The following is an 18,362-nucleotide window of genomic DNA, read 5'->3' as shown; positions in this document are numbered from 1 at the left end:
GGAGGTTCTTCTGGTATGTTAGTAACTTCACATTTAAAAGGATCTACAACCCAATTCACAGTTTGTACATCAAGATCTGAAAAGTAGTCAGAGTACCGCTCTCTGAGTTTGAAATTAGAAAAATTCATTTTTACCCCATTTTGGGTAATTTACCCCGGTTCCCCGACCGCTGATGTAGATGATGTATAAGTAGATTGTAGTAAGCTTTGTCAAGGTTACAGACGGTTGGGTTTCCGTCCATTTATATATCTTTGGGTTAATTATTTTTGGATTGCATTTAAAAATAATGTGTGGGGCCAGAGATGAGATGAGATGAGCTGATGAAAGAAAGAGGAGACGTATCGTCGTATAGGCGCGCTTTCGTTCTATTTTTCGATGCTCGTGTGCAAGTCGTTGTACCTAGAGTCGCACGTGATAATTGACGCGCCACTTGGCAAGTGACGAGTAGAGTTTGATCGTTGACATAGTAGTAGTACAGTACAACAGGTGCAGGTATCTAAATAGATCGACCGGACAGGGACAGGGACAGATACGAGAACGTGATATGTAATGGGTCCCATTCCCAGACTACTGGGATGCCGTGTCGTCCTCTGTCCTCTGGTGGGCGGCGCGCGCGCCACCTCTCCTCGTTCTCTCGCTCCATCCTCCACGTCGTGACCGCCTCTCTTCGTCTCTCTCCGGGGCCGGGATTGTATTGATTCGCTGCAGCGTCGGCGTCGGCGTCGACGTCGGCAGGCGTCGTCGCCTCGCACAGGAATCGTCGGCGGTGGCAGCGGCGGCGGCGACGGCGGAGGCGGAGAGGCCGTGTCAGTTCAGTTCAGTTGGAGACTATACGAGTTCAGTTCAGTCCAGTCTAGTTGAGTTGAGTTCAGTTGAGTTGAGTTCGGTTCTGTTGTTGAGTAGTTCTGTTGTTCAGTTCGTGGCGAAGCGTCGCATCGTCAACCGTATGCTGCAATCTATGCGATCTCTGCGAGAAGAAAGAGACTAGTAAAGAGGACAGGAGTGTGGATGCCTCGTCCGAAGAAGACAGCGCCTGGCTCGGAGGCGGTATGACGAGCGGCGAGGAGGCGGCGGCGGCGGCAAGCGGCGAGACGCCGTCGCTGCTGTACTCGGTGGCCGCTACCAACGGCACCGCCTCGGACCCCTGCTTGATCGTTCGGAAGTACTGGTGCTTCCTGCTGTCCAGCATCTGCACCTTTCTGGCCGGGCTGCTCATTGTGCTGATATGGCGGGCCTTCGCGTTTCTATGTTGCGCGAAGGAGGCCGAATATGGGCCCAACGACCCCAAGCAGAAGGAACAGAAGGCGGCACGCGGCAAGCAGGAGTTCGAAGGCACCTTCATGACCGAGGCCAAGGACTGGGCGGGAGAACTCATCTCCGGGCAGACCACCACCGGTCGAATCTTGGTACGACATCAACTCATCAATTCATCATACCATCCGCATCCCCACGATCCATAACATTTCTTCCCAAAAAAAAACTAGACAACAATTAATGGGCAGCAGCAGAAAACCACCCCCATCTCACGTCACAAGTCGTGAGGCGAGAGGGCGTAACCTCCACAGATACAGATTGACCCCACGGCGCAGCATCCATCCGCAATACTCTTTTAAAATTTAACAATTTCTCAAAATCTCTACCATTATCTATTACCATCCAATATTCACAAACAAATACTTCTTTTATACAATACTCAATTAACTCATTCAATAATTACAATTAAATTTATTGAAATAATCAATTTATCTACCGTACTTACTAATTATAATTCTAAACAAATGTAATTATACAAATATTTAAAAAAATAATCAAATTACCCAAAAAACAAACAAACACTTCATTACTCTATTTCATTAGGTAACTAATAGAAACCGTAAATCCGTATTGATTATTACATAATACAAACAAACGCGTCACGCGAATCAGATTTTATAATTTTTTATATAATTTCATATTAATTTGACTTACATTCAAAACCGTTGCTACAAAATAATACGAACGAAATATTTTATACAAAATTAATTGTTATTTCGTTATTATATAAAAGAAATACAAATAATGAACTTTTTGTAAAATTTCAGTATATAAATTTTAATGAACTCTGCACGTTTTCAAACCGTCGATTCTGGATTACGAATTGAAGTGTTTATAATCTCGATATACTGAATTGATGGATAGGACTTTAGCATTTGGAAAAAAGGATCATCGTTTGAATTTAATGGATTTTTTAGGACTCGGTAATCCTTTCCAAATACCCAACAGTTTTATCATTCTCCCCTTTGTCTTCCACTCTTCATACCCATTATTCACGTTAGTTATTAACCCGTGTCGCAGATTTTCATGCAGGCATCCTCTTTTCATATCACCATAAAAAGTGTGCAAAAAGAGCACTTTTCCGAATCAATCAATCAATCATTAATTCCTCAATCTTCACCTGTATTATTTAAACTCACTTTCACAGTCGATATTCTAGGTAACATGCGAAAGTTCATCCACCTCAGGAAGACATTACATTTTTTATTGAAAATAAAAACTTATCGATCTTTGCCCCAGTTTTAGAAATAGAACGATTCATTATTTAATATCTTTTGAATAAATTAATTCAATTTGTGATATATTATTCAAGTTTGGAAAAGTAACTGTAAATTCTCGTTTATCTCAAATTTATGACCGCCGAAACTATTTGTATTTCTTTCATTACTTCTTTTTTTTTTAAACGTTAACTAATTAGAATGTATAGCGTGGGACCGGGGAAATTGGGTTAAACGATTCGTGCATACGAAATACGCTAGGGTCGTAACTCCGTCAATTCACCCCTGAAAAATAATATTTTTTTTTACTTCTTTTCGAAACGAAACTTCCCTCATTTCCACATCCATCCGAAAACGGGTTTTCTTTCGCTCGTCTTCGAGTCAATTCTCGTTTCCTCTTTGCATTTTCCGAACGCGAGGAAGAGAGCGCGCGACATTCTAATTTATCGTCGGAGTCGAACGGATACGGAAAACACTTATACATATACGTAAGGCTTTTCCCTACCGACGATAAGGGTGGCGTGTCTTATCGGAAAATTAATACTTCGAGGCTAAAGGTATTTCTTCCTTCTCCCCACTGAACGCTCATTTCCACGCTGGAAAACGCCGAATACTGAGTAAACGTTCCTTTATTGATATAAAAAAAAGCCCTAACGTAAAATTTTCAGTCTTTCAACACTGAAATGATCGATGAAGAACTTTTTATTAAATCAAAAAAATTCAGACAAAAAGAATAATATAGAAACATCGTTTTCAGAATTAATCCAAATCAACAAAAAATTAAGAAATATTTCCATTTATTTTTACTGTAAATACTGAAAATTTCAATTCATCAAAGAAAATGTTAGCAAATCATTTAAAACAAGTTTATTGTAAGGTAAATATTAAAAAAGTATGCGTGTCTCAAATTAAATTGAAAAACTATGAAAATATTTGCTTTGGCTGCAAACATTATTATATATATAATTTTTTTTTACAAAATTCTGTGTATTTTGGAAGCACCGTTTGCCAACCAATAATACACGATTTATTAGTTAACAAGAAGGCAATAACGTTGTTTACGTGTCCGTTGTATTTTTAAGTTTTGAGTCAATAAGTTCGAATTGGTTATCAGACGACCGCGTTTCATATTCATATTATTAGCTTTCAAGTATTTATAAACATATTTATTTATACATATTTTATCTTTCAGAATTGTTTACTCATTGTTTTATTCATTACTTACCTAATTTATCGTGTTTAATTTTAGTAAAACTTGATTAATTGTATTTGATAAATATCGATTTTATTCTAATAATATATTTTTTTATAAGAAATTCGTCCATTGAAAGATTGTTGATTTAAGTAAGTTATTTTTGTAGTTCCAAAGTTTAAAATTCAATATTTAAACTAAAATTTTATATATTTTTTCTAAATTTTGGTTAAAAATTATAGTTTTGGTCAACATTCCAATTAATTTACATAATAAATGAACAAAAATATACAAATTTCAACGATAATTACAGAATGTTTCAAAGTGAAAACTTTTTCATGAAATTAATAATGAAATTGTTCATTTTATGAGTTCTATTCATCCTTAAATGTTTGTTCAAACTCTAAACTTTAATGTCATTTGATAAAAACAAGTTTTTAAATTAGTATTTCACAAATTACATACAAAATTTAAATCGTCAGTGTTCAAACTTTATGATATGGAATATTTCCAACAGATCCAAAAATTAATTACACTTATTTTTAGTTTAAAATATTACAATTAAACACGTACCAATTAAATTTAATGAAACAAACTTATTTATTACCTGCATCAATTGAAATTTTAATTATATTAAAATTAGAGAAATTACAGAAAATTTTTATGTTAAATCCTTTTGTAAATTATGCTTTCTTGTGTATAATTGTATATATTTTTTTAAATTTTAGTTAGAAATTATAGTTTTGGTCAACATTCCAATTAGTATCCGCTTAATTTTCATAATAAATCAACAAAAATGTACAAATTTCAATGGTAATTACAGAATTTCTTAAAGTAAAAAGTTTTTCATGAAATTAATAATGAAATGGTTCATTTCATGAGTATACATTTAGGAATCACCATTACAATTACTATGTTGCTTAACTTTCATAAATATCCAATATTTGGGCAAACATTCCTTTATTTACCCTTTAAAAGTGAAGATTTATAAAGTTCTAGGAAATTGTTCATTTGTAATTACATCACCATACCAATTAGTATACTCAAAGAACGTTGCTTAACTTTCATGAGCTCTATTCATCCTCAAATGTTCATTCGAACTCTAAACTTTAATATCATTTGAAAAAAAAAAGTTTTTCAATTAATGTATCACAAATTACATACAAAATCGTCAGTGTTCAAACTTTATGATATATAGATCCAAAAATTAATTACACTTATTTTCAGTTTAAAATATTACAATTAAACACGTACCAAATAATTTTAATAAAACAAACTCATTTATTACCTGCATTATTTGAAATTTTATCATTATTAAATCATCCTTTTTGAAGTGTACAAATTGATATAAAAAATGTTCTGATTTAAAGAAATTGCAGTAAAGTAGAAATAGTATAACTAAATTTATAGTTGTGTTTAAATTCGATACTATTACATGTTCTTTTCGTATACTTTATCGGTTTTTAAATAGGCCATCAATAGTTATCGCATCGGAAGTAATAAATACGTTTCGTTCCACATCGATAAATTCTATAATTTTCCCCTGAATTTTATCAATTATTACAACTTCTCATTATTTATATTTACTACATCAAAAACGTTCAAAGTTTTGTGAAGTTAATTTAGATTTGAAAGTCATGAAACTAAATGAGATTTTTTGTTACCATATGTATTTCAGTATTGTTCTATAAATCATAAAAAAAAAATCAAGTTGTTGTTACGAGTTTATATATTGAGAATATATATAAAATCATGTAGGCTATAAATTAGAGCGTTCATTTATTAACAAGAGTGTTGATGCTTGTATCCAGGCGACGGAAGTCGTAGGTGGGTTGGGTTTCGTGCGATAGGACAGGTAGACGGGTTTCGGCTTGCTTTGTATTCACTCACTATTATACATAGTTCACATCGTATGAATTCTTTATAGGCGCAGTTCAATTACGTCTAGTGCCGGTATTGATTCGGTTCGGTTATGGAGGCGGATTCTTTAAGACTCCGATGTAATGTCATCGAAGGAATCCAATTATCCTGAAACCCACTTACATATACTGGACGACCCACAAAAGTAAAATTGCGCTTCATTCCTGTATATATGAATTAGTCCTGTTTATATGAATACAGGATCAATATTTACGTGAAAACATAATTACAACATAAAAATGTTTTCAATTCACAGAAATTGTGCGGGTTCTCGGACTATTTGAAACCGGACTAATTGAGGAACTAAAAACACAATTTTTATATGAAAAATCTGACTGTTTTATATTGGAAACTCTACTTTATTCACTCATAAAAGCAACGTTTCATTGTGCATTAATATCGAGCAATATTTACGTAAACTCAATGAAAACAAAATTCCACAAATGATACAATAACAGAATAATCAAAATACTTTCAAAATAAACCAAAAACAATAACAAGAAATTAGATTATGATTCAAATTTTTCATCAATTAATTAAACAAACAACAGAAATTACGATTTTTTTTTCGAATAATTTATATAAATATGTATCTTTTGCATGAAATCTTCATAGGCATTGAACTTTCATAATATAAACAATAACAAAAAAAATAATTTTTGTGTGGAAACTTTAAAATTTCATCTATCAAAAAACAACAACAAACAAATATTTTCTTCTTAAAGAAACAATACAATATTTGTTCTGTGTGTTAACTTTAACGATCTTTTTTTTTGAGGCATTTCTAATGATGAACTTGGGTTAATTAAAATACACAGTTTTTTTGCACAAAATCTTTACTACAATGGCCATTGTAGCTATACAGATGAGCTTCTTAAAGTTCTTACGAGAAACCACAGTAAACTCTTGACACATTTCTTTCTCAGTTGGCTGAATCATTATTAGCTCGCAGTTTCTTTTTTATAACAAAAAAAAAACTTAGTACACTGAATTAGCTTTAGAAAATATATAGAATTAATACAGTTTTCATTTGATGACAAATAATATTTTGTATACTTTGAAGTTTTTGTGATTCTGGTATTAATAATAATTTACCAATTTAATGTTTAATTTACACATGATTTCTTGTCACTTTTTAGGACTGAATCATTAAATTTGTTATAAGCTTTACGTATTAGAAGTTATAAATTTCAATATCAAATTTGCTCCACACTTTAATACTAAATTGACCATAAATTCACAAATTCATCCGACTTAATATTCTACGAGTATATTCCGGCTCTGAATGTGCAGCCTTTGGCAACGATTCAAAAAAACTTCTTTCTCTCGCTTTCCTACAGTTTTTTGCTCTTGTTCGTGCCACAAATTTCTCTCTCTCTCTCTTTTTCTCTCAGCATCACATGGCTTGACCCACATGTTGAACAAAGAGACGAAAGAGAAGAACATCATCGAATCATTAAAATCTACTTTAAATGCAATTAGCGGACGCAGTGCCTAATTGAAAATCGAACATTAATATGTATGAATTCTGACAAATGGTCAAGCGTTCGTCCATTAATAATTTCAGTTTTCAGGAGCGGCTGAAAAACATCTTTTTTTTTGTTGAGAAGTCTCAATTAACTGTGTGTGCATGCGATATATTTGAATCGGAATGGAACAACTGCGGCGGCAAACAAAATAATAAATATTGTCGAAGTGTGTCAGGCGATGGAAGATTTTCCGAGTATTTAGGGACCATTAAGAAGCGGCGGTGTCGAAAGACGCGCCACTTGAAAGAACGACGAAATGAGTGATGCAAATTAGAAGATGGGAAGTTTCTTTTTTTTTCCCTATCTAAATGACCACAATTTTATAATTAAGTTTCTTAAAATTATTTATAAATTTCATATATTTTCTGTGGTCATTTTGTGAACCATAATCAAGAAAATTCAAAAAATGATTATGAAAAAAAAGTGTAATTACATTTTATTAAATTTCTCAAGAAAACGCTGATGCTAAAGCTAGTTTCTTATAACCAAATTAAAACTAAGATTATGAGGAATTAGTAAATTGTATTGGATTTTATACGATTCTTGTAATTTTTGCGTGATTCTCTATTCAATTTGAGACAAATAAAGTAACTTTACTCTTTATTAAATTTCTCAAAAACCGCTGTTGCTAAAGTTAGTTTCTTACAACCAAATTTAAACTAAGATTATGAGGAATTAGTAAATTGTATTGGATTTTATACGATTCTTGTAATGTTTGCGTAATTCTCCATTTAATTTGAGACAAATAAAGTAACTTTACTTTTGATTAAATTTCTCAAAAACCGCTGATGTTAAAGTTAGTTTCTTACAACCAAATTAAAACTAAGATTATGGGGAATTAGTAAATTGTATTGGATTTTATACGAGTCTTGTAATGTTTGCTTGATTCTCTATTCAATTTGAGACAAATAAAGTAACTTTACTTTTTATTAAATTTCTCAAAAACCGCTTATGTTAAAGTTACTTTCTTACAATCAAATTATAACTAAGATTATGAGGAATTAGTAAATTGTATTGGACTTTATACGATTTTTGTAATTTTTGCGTGATTCTCTATTTAATTTGAGACAAATAAAGTATCTTTACTTTTTATTAAATTTCTTAAAAACCACTGATGTTAAAGTTAATTTCTTACAACCAAATTAAAACTAAGATTATGAAGAATTAGTAAATTGTATTGGATTTTATACGTTTCTTGTAATGTTTGCGTGATTCTCTATTCAATTTGAGACAAATAAAGTAACTTTACTTTTGATTAAATTTCTCAAAAACCGCTGATGTTAAAGTCACTTTCTTACAACCAAATTAAAACTAAGATTATGAGGAATTAGTAAATTGTGTTGGACTTTATACGATTCTTGCAATGATTGCGTAATTCTTTATTTAATTTGAGACAAATAAAGTAACTTTACTTTTGATTAAATTTCACAAAAACCGCTGATGTTAAAGTCACTTTCTTACAACCAAATTAAAATTAAGATTATGAGGAATTATTAAATTGTATTGGATTTTATACGATTCTTGTAATGTTTGCGTGATTCTCCATTTAATTTGAGATAAATAAAGTAACTTTACTTTTTATAAAATTTCTCAAAAACCGCTGATGCTAAAGTTAGTTTGTTATAACCAAATTAAAACTAAGATTATGAGGAATTATTAAATTGTATTGGATTTTATACGATTCTTCTAATGTTTGCGTGATTCTCCATTTAATTTGAGACAAATAAAGTAACTTTACATTTGATTAAATTTCTCAAAAACCACTGATGTTAAAGTTAGTTTCTTACAACCAAATTAAAGCTAAGATTATGAGGATTTAGTAAATTGTATTAGACTTTATACGATTCTTGTAATGTTTGCATGATTCTCCATTTAATTTGAGGCAAATAAAGTACCTTTACTTTTTATTAAATTTTTCAAAAACCACTGATGCTAAAGTTAGTTTCTTATAACCAAATTAAAGCTAAGATTATGAGGAATTAGTAAATTGTATTGGATTTTATACGATTCTTGTAATGTTTGCGTGATTCTCCATTTAATTTGAGACAAATAAAGTAACTTTACTTTTGATTAAATTTCTCAAAAACCACTGATGTTAAAGTTAGTTTCTTACAACCAATTTAAAGCTAAGATTATGAGGATTTAGTAAATTGTATTAGACTTTATACGATTCTTGTAATTTTTGCGTGATTCTCTATTCAATTTGAGACAAATAAAGTAACTTTACTTTTTATTAAATTTCTCAAAAACCGCTAATGCTAAAGTTAGTTTCTTACAACCAAATTAAAACTAAGATTATGAGGAATTAGTAAACTGTATTGGATTTTATACGATTCTTGTAATTTTTACGTGATTTTCTATTTAATTTGAGACAAATAAAGTAACTTTACTTTTTATTAAATTTCTCAAAAACCACTGATGCTAAAGTTAATTTCTTACAACCAAATTGAAGCTAAGATTTCAATGAATAAGTAAATTATATCAGATTTTACATGATCCTTAAAATGCATGCGTGATTCTCTATTAAAAAAATATGATAATTAAATGATTCTTATATGCAAATAAACTGTGTCTTTTATAGGTTACTAAATTTATTTTTGGCGCACGGAGACCGCAAAGGTCAACATTTGACTTTAAATACAATCCGTGCAGTTTGTAGGTCATCTCCGCAAATCTCGCTTCGCGGTTGGATGACGATGACGAAAAGAATGGGGCAAATTCTCCCGTTTGTTCCTGTTCCTCAGCCTCTCTCACACCTTAACCTCTTCTCATATCGATTCGGTTCTCGCGTTGCGTAAACAGGAATTCGACAGGATATTGCCTATTTCGTGCGTCCTGCAAAGACCCTAAAGGGGTGACAGAGGGATTCGATGGAAGTGTGAAATCCTTTGTGCAATTGCGAAACCGCCACTCGATTTCATCACAGCGTGATCAAATTTATTTATATTTATGCAACGATCGGCGATTTTTTTTGTTGACACGTCACTGTGAGTTGTACGGTTTTTAATGACGTAAATACCGTCGTTTTTTGACATTGACGTATCGACGTTTTCAATTCACAGCCTGCGCAGTATTTATTATAAAATTGACGTCTACAATCGAAGTAATTTATAATTGAATTTAAAATAAAAACGATTTTAATTGTAACATTTATAGTTACATTTTATATCGTAAAAAGTGTTCCAAAATTAACGCAAGATTTGAATTTGCCGCCATTTGTGCTACCCAAAAAACAAAAAAATTTGACACTTTACTGGACAAATGGCGGCAAATTCAAATCATGCGTTCATTTTGGGACACCCTTTATATTCAGCAATAAATTACTGAAATTCATAATATTTTTAACACTTTACTTCTAAAAGTTGAACATAATAATGTTTATATTGTAAAAGTTTCATTTCAACATAGAATTGTTTAATTTGATCATAATTCTATTTTCGTTCCAATTTCTCTTGAAATGGTTTTAGTGAGAAAACTGACACAGTTTTACTCGGAATTATTCAAATTCGCTGGAATCTCCATTCGGTATATATTCTCATCAGTTCCAAATAATAATTATTCACGTATTGATTTTCTCTCCGAAATAAACTCGGAACGTTGCTGAAAATATGATACTGACGGCAATAAATTTAATTTCATGAAAGCAAAATAGAGAAATTAATTAATTATATATATATAATTTATAGCACATTTCGTAGATTTCCTTTCCACTTTTTTTATATAATAATTAATATATGTTTCATTCAGTTTCTTTCGTATTTTATTCACTTTGCTTCATTTTCTTTGTAATTCCAACACTTTCCTCTTGTTTTCTTATAATTTCATACAAATCCCATTCAATTACATACAAACCTTTATAAAGTTGATTGAAGCGGTTTTTGAGAAATTTAATAAAAAGTAAAGTTACTTTATTTCTCTCAAATTAAATAGAGAATCAAGCAAACATTACAAGAACCGTATAAAATCCAATACAATTTACTAATTCCTCATAATCTTAGCTTTAATTTGGTTATAAGAAACTAACTTTAGCATCAGCGGTTCTTGAGATATTTAATAAAATGTAAATACACTTTTTTTTTCACATTAATTATTATTAATTACAATATTTACCATCAAATTACAAAAGATATTTTTTTTTATTTTTTAAAAATTAAAAACTTATTTAAACTCAATATATTTTGAAATATTGCTTCAAAAGTAAATCTACAAATTATAATTACATAGAAAACAGTAAAGATTTATATTAACGAATATAACATAAATTTTAAACATTGCTAAAATCTAAAATGTTGAAACAAACTAACAAAATTTTAATGATTTAATTTAATTAGTGTAATTTTTTTCAAATTAAGTGCACGCATGGAAAAAAAAACTCAAGGACATTGCAGATAATTAAAACCCATTAGCCTAGACAATGATTTCGCAATGCAGGAAATATAAAATAATCGTGTCGATGGAAAAATTTCCACCGACGATACCGAAATTATTTTTCTTTTTAACCTATTTATGTACAAAAATAGATTCATAAATTTTATAAATAGGAACGATTCAAAAATAGTTTTAACCGTTTTTATATATATATATATAATAGATATAATCGTAGCGTCATTCTCTTCATTTTACTGCAATAATTTTGAAATATTGATTCAAAAATAAATCTACACATTATAATTGCATAGAAAACAGTAGAGATTTATAATATCAAGTCAACATTTAATTATATTTATACCAATACGAAATTTAACTAATCAATTTAACATAAAATTGAAATCTTGACGTCTATAATCCTGACAGAATCAAAATCCCGACATCCTTACAACCATAATCCCGACAGCATATTTTATAATTTGATATAGACTCATTCATAATAAACCTTTAACAATAAGATATTATAACAATATTTCTTGTTAAGTTATGAATAAGTCTATATCAAATTATAAAAGATGCTGTTGGGATTATAGTTGTAGGGATTCCGAATGTCGGGATTTCGATTCCAACTATATAAAAGTTGTTAATTGCAGACGTGTTTGAGGATTCGGTGGTTCGATTATTACGTAGTAAGCGCTTTATTTTTCGGTGGGGTTGGATCGATCGATTCGTCGCCGGCTGGGAACAATGGGAATGGAACGCGGATATGAATATGTTTTTTTGTTTGTCGGAAATTTATTGGTCGCAATTACGGTTCTCTCACGCCATCGACTCCTTCGGTATGCGGCGACGACGACGGCCTTTATTCGATTCGAAAGCATCGAAAGAGGAGAGAATCTACGAATGTCGGTGACATCCCTCCTATATGAGCGTGCCTGAAAATAGCGCGCGGGTTAAAATTAGTTGCGCAAAGTATTTATACCCCGACGACACGCTCAACATATTGTAATTTACCTCGGAGACATCTAATCTTTCTCTCGAATACCCGACACGCTTCATCTCTGCCTGCAACCGTTACATATTCATACCAGAAATCTCACTCTTTTTCTCTCTATATATATAATAAAAAAAAAACATATTCTGTTGCATCGATCTGTCTATAATTACTGGACATTCTAGTGCAGTTCCCTGCTCGTCCATCTAACGAAGGGAATCACTCACTCACTCACTCGCTCATTCCGCAAACAGAACAGAAATTATGTGCGGCTTTGTGGATTATTGATCTAGCAGAGAAGCCTTTCGCCTCTGTTTATTTATACATTCATTTATTATGTACACACATGTACGTTGTTGAGCTGCATCCAACAATATCTCAATTACATCGCCGACGAATCCATCAAAAACCCGGACTCGATTTATTATTGATCTTTTATCGTGTTTATTTTGCCATAACAATGCGGATTGAAGCGGGTCAACGTATCCTGTTCATTCTATGATTTGTAAAGATTAATACATGCCAAAGTTGTTAATCTATCGTTTAATATCATTAATAACACCAAAAGATGACGTTGTAATCGAGTACCCTGTTTTATAATAATTACACATATTTTTTAATCATTTCATGTAATGAAACTAATTTTTATTATTTTTACTATAATTCTAGAATGTATTGTAAATTAACATACAAATTTCATTTGAAGAAAAAGTTAGAAATCAATAACTAGTTTCCAAAGAATTTAAAAACTACTCTCCATCAATTATTAACGTTGCAATTACTTTAAATCTATCTTTTTTTCTTTAAATTTTCTAATGATTTCTCAACAACAAATTCAACAGAAATCTATCAAATACACTTGATATTGAAGAACAACAATAAATTAATATCGAAAAAGTCAAAAACAACTCTTTATCAATTAATTACTTTAAGGAAATTATATGGTAACATTTTGTGCAAAATCATCTCAAAAAATATATTCTAAATTAAGTTCGATTTTCAAACCTGTACAAATTTCTATTATCAATTTTTCAGCTGGAAATGCATTTATTTATATTTATTATGAATAAAATGTAACAATTCATTCAGGTTGAAATATTATTTAAATTTAAAAACAGAAAGAAATTCCAAATAAATCTAAATGAATTCATTTTTTCAACAACAAAAAAAAACCATAATAGTAATAATGATAAGAAATGCAATCAAATTGCAGCTGTGATTGATTATTTTATAATATTTATTTCATTGAAGAAATTAAAGAATTTTCTTTGAAAAACCTAATATCTTATGTATCTAAATTGTATGTATTTCATCTAGTTTTTTTTTACAATTATATTTGTAATCATAGTTTGCAGTAAATTAAATTTCCAAACTAATTATGAAACCACGTATGTTTTTTAAGATAGAAAATGCATTTTTCGTGCAATTTAACAGAAAAAAAAAACTAAATTTATTCTTCTAAATTAAACTTCAAAAAAAAAATCAAAATTTGTTTCTGTTTCTTTTAAATCAATTTGATGAATATCCTGCAGCTGCCAACATCTTCCTTCCATAAAGAATGTATACAGTTGAACTTTAAAAACTAAATAATAGTAAAATGTTATAAAAAGTTATAATTTTCTATTTTTGTTCACTTTTTCGTTTTACTTTTCCATTCACATTTCACACTCAATTGGAATTCTTCGCACACATTTCACAGTTCATTATTTCCTTATTGAATTTATTCAACATTTTATAATTATTTTATGTCATTTATCAGCAATAATAATCGAATGAACTACTAAAATCTGCAGATGTTAATGAAATAAATATTGCGTCGAAATTGTCAAGAAAGCAAAGATGAACTAAAGCATTTTAAATGCAGGATTAAGATTTTCTGGGCTTTCCAGATGATTGTAAGTAATATTTCACTCAGTTTGGGATATTGTCATTAAGTAAAATGCACTCGGCTGATGGAAAGAATAAAAGAAAAAAAAAAGGAGACAGAGAAGGAATATGATGATGATGATCGTGAGGAGGAAACTTTGACGAGAGTTATGAATGGCTTTTGAAAGCGGGAGAAGAGCAGCACCAGCAGGAGCAGCGGTGGCGCCAGGATATGGGTCGAGGATCAATACACTCCTGACCCAGTATCCTGCAGCGTTTAGAGAGGGCTCCTCTTTCGCCCATTCACCGTTCCGCCACGTACATAAGTAGTAATACTTTTCTTCCATCGAATATAAGAAGTTCAAGACAACGAACAGGAAAAGAAAAGCTAAAAAAATAATAATAATAAGAGAGTACGTTAAGAGCGAAGCAGAAAATCCTCGCACTTCGGAAAACCTTTGTCGCAAGCCCTAGGCGTGTTATCCCTTTCCTATTAAGAGAAGAAACACACTTTTTTTTGCCCTGAACCGAAAAAAGACTACGTATCAAGAGCCGTGACTCTTTGTTTCTTTTTTTTACACAGTATGTAAAGGTACATCAAAGCTATCGGCTTCGCTTCTGAAAGAGCAATTTTCCTTCGTTGACTCCAATTTAAACCTGAAAAAGAAATGCATCGATCGCGTAGGAAACAGCAATTAATAAGCATCGACTTCCTTCCTGTTTTCCACACGAATCGGAGCAGACGATGTGAATGATTCAGTTTCCAACAAATTGGATTCCAGACAATAACAATTAGTAATCAAAGTTTGATTATCGATAGTCAAAAGTCAAGTGCGATTGAATGTAGTGCGCAGTCATCAACATTCTTCAAGAGATTCGTGTTATTTTTCACTCAAGTCTTCGATAAAATAAAGGGGTAAACATGTTGACGCTGTTTTTGCATAATTTCCATCCATCTACTTCGACTTCACCAACCTTTGCACTTTCCTCAGCAAACACATTTATGGAAATTAAATATTGGCGACGATCGATCTTCACGTTAACTTCCACTAAAAATATCATCACAAACAAAAAAAATGCATAAGAAATATTCATATAAACATTCTTGACGCTTTGTGCACTTTGTTACTTATTATTAACAATGCGTAAATAATACATTGAATTGCTTTCAATAAATTGTACATTTCCATACAAACTCGTCAAATAATAATAAAAAAGTATGCCAACAACATGAATACAACAAAGCATACACATTCTATTTTAAGCATTTTCTCATTTCATTACAATTTTCTTACAAATTGATTGAAATTTTCTAAACAAAAAATTGAAATTATTTTATGAATTTGAGAAGCAAATAAAATATTTTCGATATAAATCGAAATGTTTCAATAGAATTATATAATTTTTATCCACAGATTTTCTTAATCATACAAAAAAATTATAATTTTTTGTTTTTTTTTCTTGTTTCAGGTTGTCCTCGTCTTTATTTTAAGTATCGCCTCCCTGATAATATATTTCATCGATGCTTCAAAGTAAGTAAACTTATTTTTTAATTTATTAACTAAATTTATTCGTTCTCTTCTAATAATTTAGTAGAATAATGAACGTATTTTATTGCGATAACTAAAATATTTGTATAATTCATAATGAATAGTTAATGAATGAAAATCGATATACAAATTGTGTTAGCGAAACAACAAAGTACTTGTATAATTGAGAATGAATAGTTTATTAACAAAAATCGATGCGAAAGTGATTAAAAACAGATTAAAGAAGGGAAATGGGACGCATTTCGTATCGGCGTAAATAACAGGGTGGAAGAGTCAGGGTTTTGACAATTTGCCAGCAGAAATTGCACGATTTATCCGTGATAAACTGGAGGTCCCGGCTGGAAGCAATCAGGATGAACGGATAAAGTTTGGAGGGCAATAGTTTTTGGCCCGAAACTGGAAAGAAAATAGGCGAAAAGAACATATAGAAATGTGAAGAGAGAAAGAAAGAAAAACTGGAACGACTCATTTGCCAGAAAACACGGTTATCCAATTATTTCTACCGCTGCAATTAATTCATGTCCGACACCTTTCGCTGTTTTTATTCGTTTCATCGATTACATCGAACGAGAGAGGAGAAAAAAGTACAAAGAGGAAATACACCAACGCTTATTTTATTATATAATACACTTAACTGTTCATTTACTCAATTGATTTGTTTCATAATTTCAGATTTAATCAATTAGTTTTAGTTGCATTTTTTTCACAAAAATAATTATATTCAATAAAATTCTTGTTCTTTTATTCGTCAAAGATTTTCAATCATCAATATTTTTTGTTATTTATGAACCAAATAGTAGAAATAATGAAAATACATTAATTTTGATCAACATTTCGTAGAATTTCTTCTAAATCTTTTTTTCTCTCTCTCATGAATCTAGTTCAAATTTTCTTCTTGACTACTTTACCAAATTGACCTTAATCCACCCTTCGTCTATAATCCCTTGGACATCTATATTACACAACTGAAGGGTTTCTCAGTAATCGCTTATTAACACGACCAAGAAAAGATTCCCGATTACTACACAATAATCCATCAAACAAAATAATAACAAATTATTATAATGAAAAACATTTCGAAATGAATGTTTGTTATAATTAACTATTATACTAAACTATTAATGCAGTTTTGACATTTTAATTATAGTCGACTGTGAAGAAACCCAAAGAGCCAGCAGTGATAAAATCATGACTTCAACAAAAATATTTACATTTTTACAATAAAATGATTATTAATTATCATAAAGTTCAATTTAAGTTATTTTCTTACAAATTACTTGATAATTAAAGAAAATTCGATACACAATCCGAACAGCAATTAAGTCTAAATTTAGCTGTTCGAATTTGTGAAATTCAATGCGAAATCCATACGCAATTTAATAAAGCCCTCAATATTAATGCAAACGTTCCCTTTCCCAATTAATCGAAGCTACACGCAATTAGTATACTAAATATAGGACACGTATTAATAGAATCTTAACAGCGTGTAATTAGCGATTGTTGCCTTTCAATCAATTACAGTTACGTTCACTAATTTAGAAATAATTACATTGCATTAAAACAAGTCCGTTTCTCTATCAAGTAAATGTTTCCAATTAAGATTATAATTATACAATTTTATTGATTATTAGGACAATGCATTGCGAGGTACAAGGCAATAATCAACGATGGTATGTATGTAAAATGTTTGTTCAGACTGTTGATGGACTGTTCAATGTTTTACGTAATAATCTTCATGTCTTGTCTTAATTAATTTCCTTAAAGTCTTAAAGAAAAGGTGATTGTTCTATTATGTCTTTTGGCAATTGTTGAGGATCAAGTTGTTCTTCTTTTAATTACGTGTCGGGACCTCGTCTTTTGTTTCCTTCCAACCACAAAGATGAAAGCACCAAATCTACATGTTTGGTTTCCTTCATCTCTACGTTTATATTTCTGTGTGTGTATGTGCGAAAAGAAATAGGAAGCTGATGATGATTTTGTTTTGTTTTTTTTGATATTTTTTTTTTCTGTTTTGTTTCTCTATTGTTGTAGTGACGGCGTGGAGCGGTGCCAGGAATGGAGCAACAACATCACGCAACAGATCGACCTTGCCTTCAACATATTTTTTATGGTCTATTTTTTTATACGAGTAAGTGCAGAATCGATCGATCGATAGATCGATCGATCAGTTTCTATAATTGTATCGGGTGATTTCATTGTGCGCCCGCCCGGCGCATCCACCGCATTTTTTTTGGTACAGATCCAAACAAAAAAATACATAAAATCGTTGGTTCTTAATCGAAATATTCTTATTTTTCATATCATAACACTTGTATAAAGAATCAAAATACTATAGAGCAAAGAAATGACAGCTGTCACCTTTGACTCGAGATGACAGCTTATTTTACATATCATAACACTTGTACAAAGAAT

The 18,362-nt window shown here is 30.9% G+C and overlaps 1 protein-coding gene across 1 annotated transcript; it reads left to right on the top strand.

Moving 5' to 3' along the window:
- The first annotated feature begins 759 nt into the window (after positions 1–759).
- LOC108569640 (calcium-activated potassium channel slowpoke-like) lies at positions 760–18,105 on the top strand. The gene is made up of 3 exons (XM_017931272.1): positions 760–1,406; positions 15,871–15,932; positions 17,982–18,105. The coding sequence occupies exons 1-3, from the start codon at positions 1,050–1,052 to the stop codon at positions 18,103–18,105; spliced, it is 543 nt and encodes a 180-aa protein (XP_017786761.1). The 5' UTR covers positions 760–1,049.
- The last annotated feature ends 257 nt before the right edge of the window (positions 18,106–18,362 follow it).

This window comes from Nicrophorus vespilloides, unplaced genomic scaffold, assembly GCF_001412225.1.
Source record: "Nicrophorus vespilloides isolate i.1.1-1 unplaced genomic scaffold, Nicve_v1.0, whole genome shotgun sequence".
NCBI lineage: Eukaryota > Metazoa > Arthropoda > Insecta > Coleoptera > Silphidae > Nicrophorus > Nicrophorus vespilloides.
This window is presented reverse-complemented; position numbering and strand designations above follow the sequence as displayed.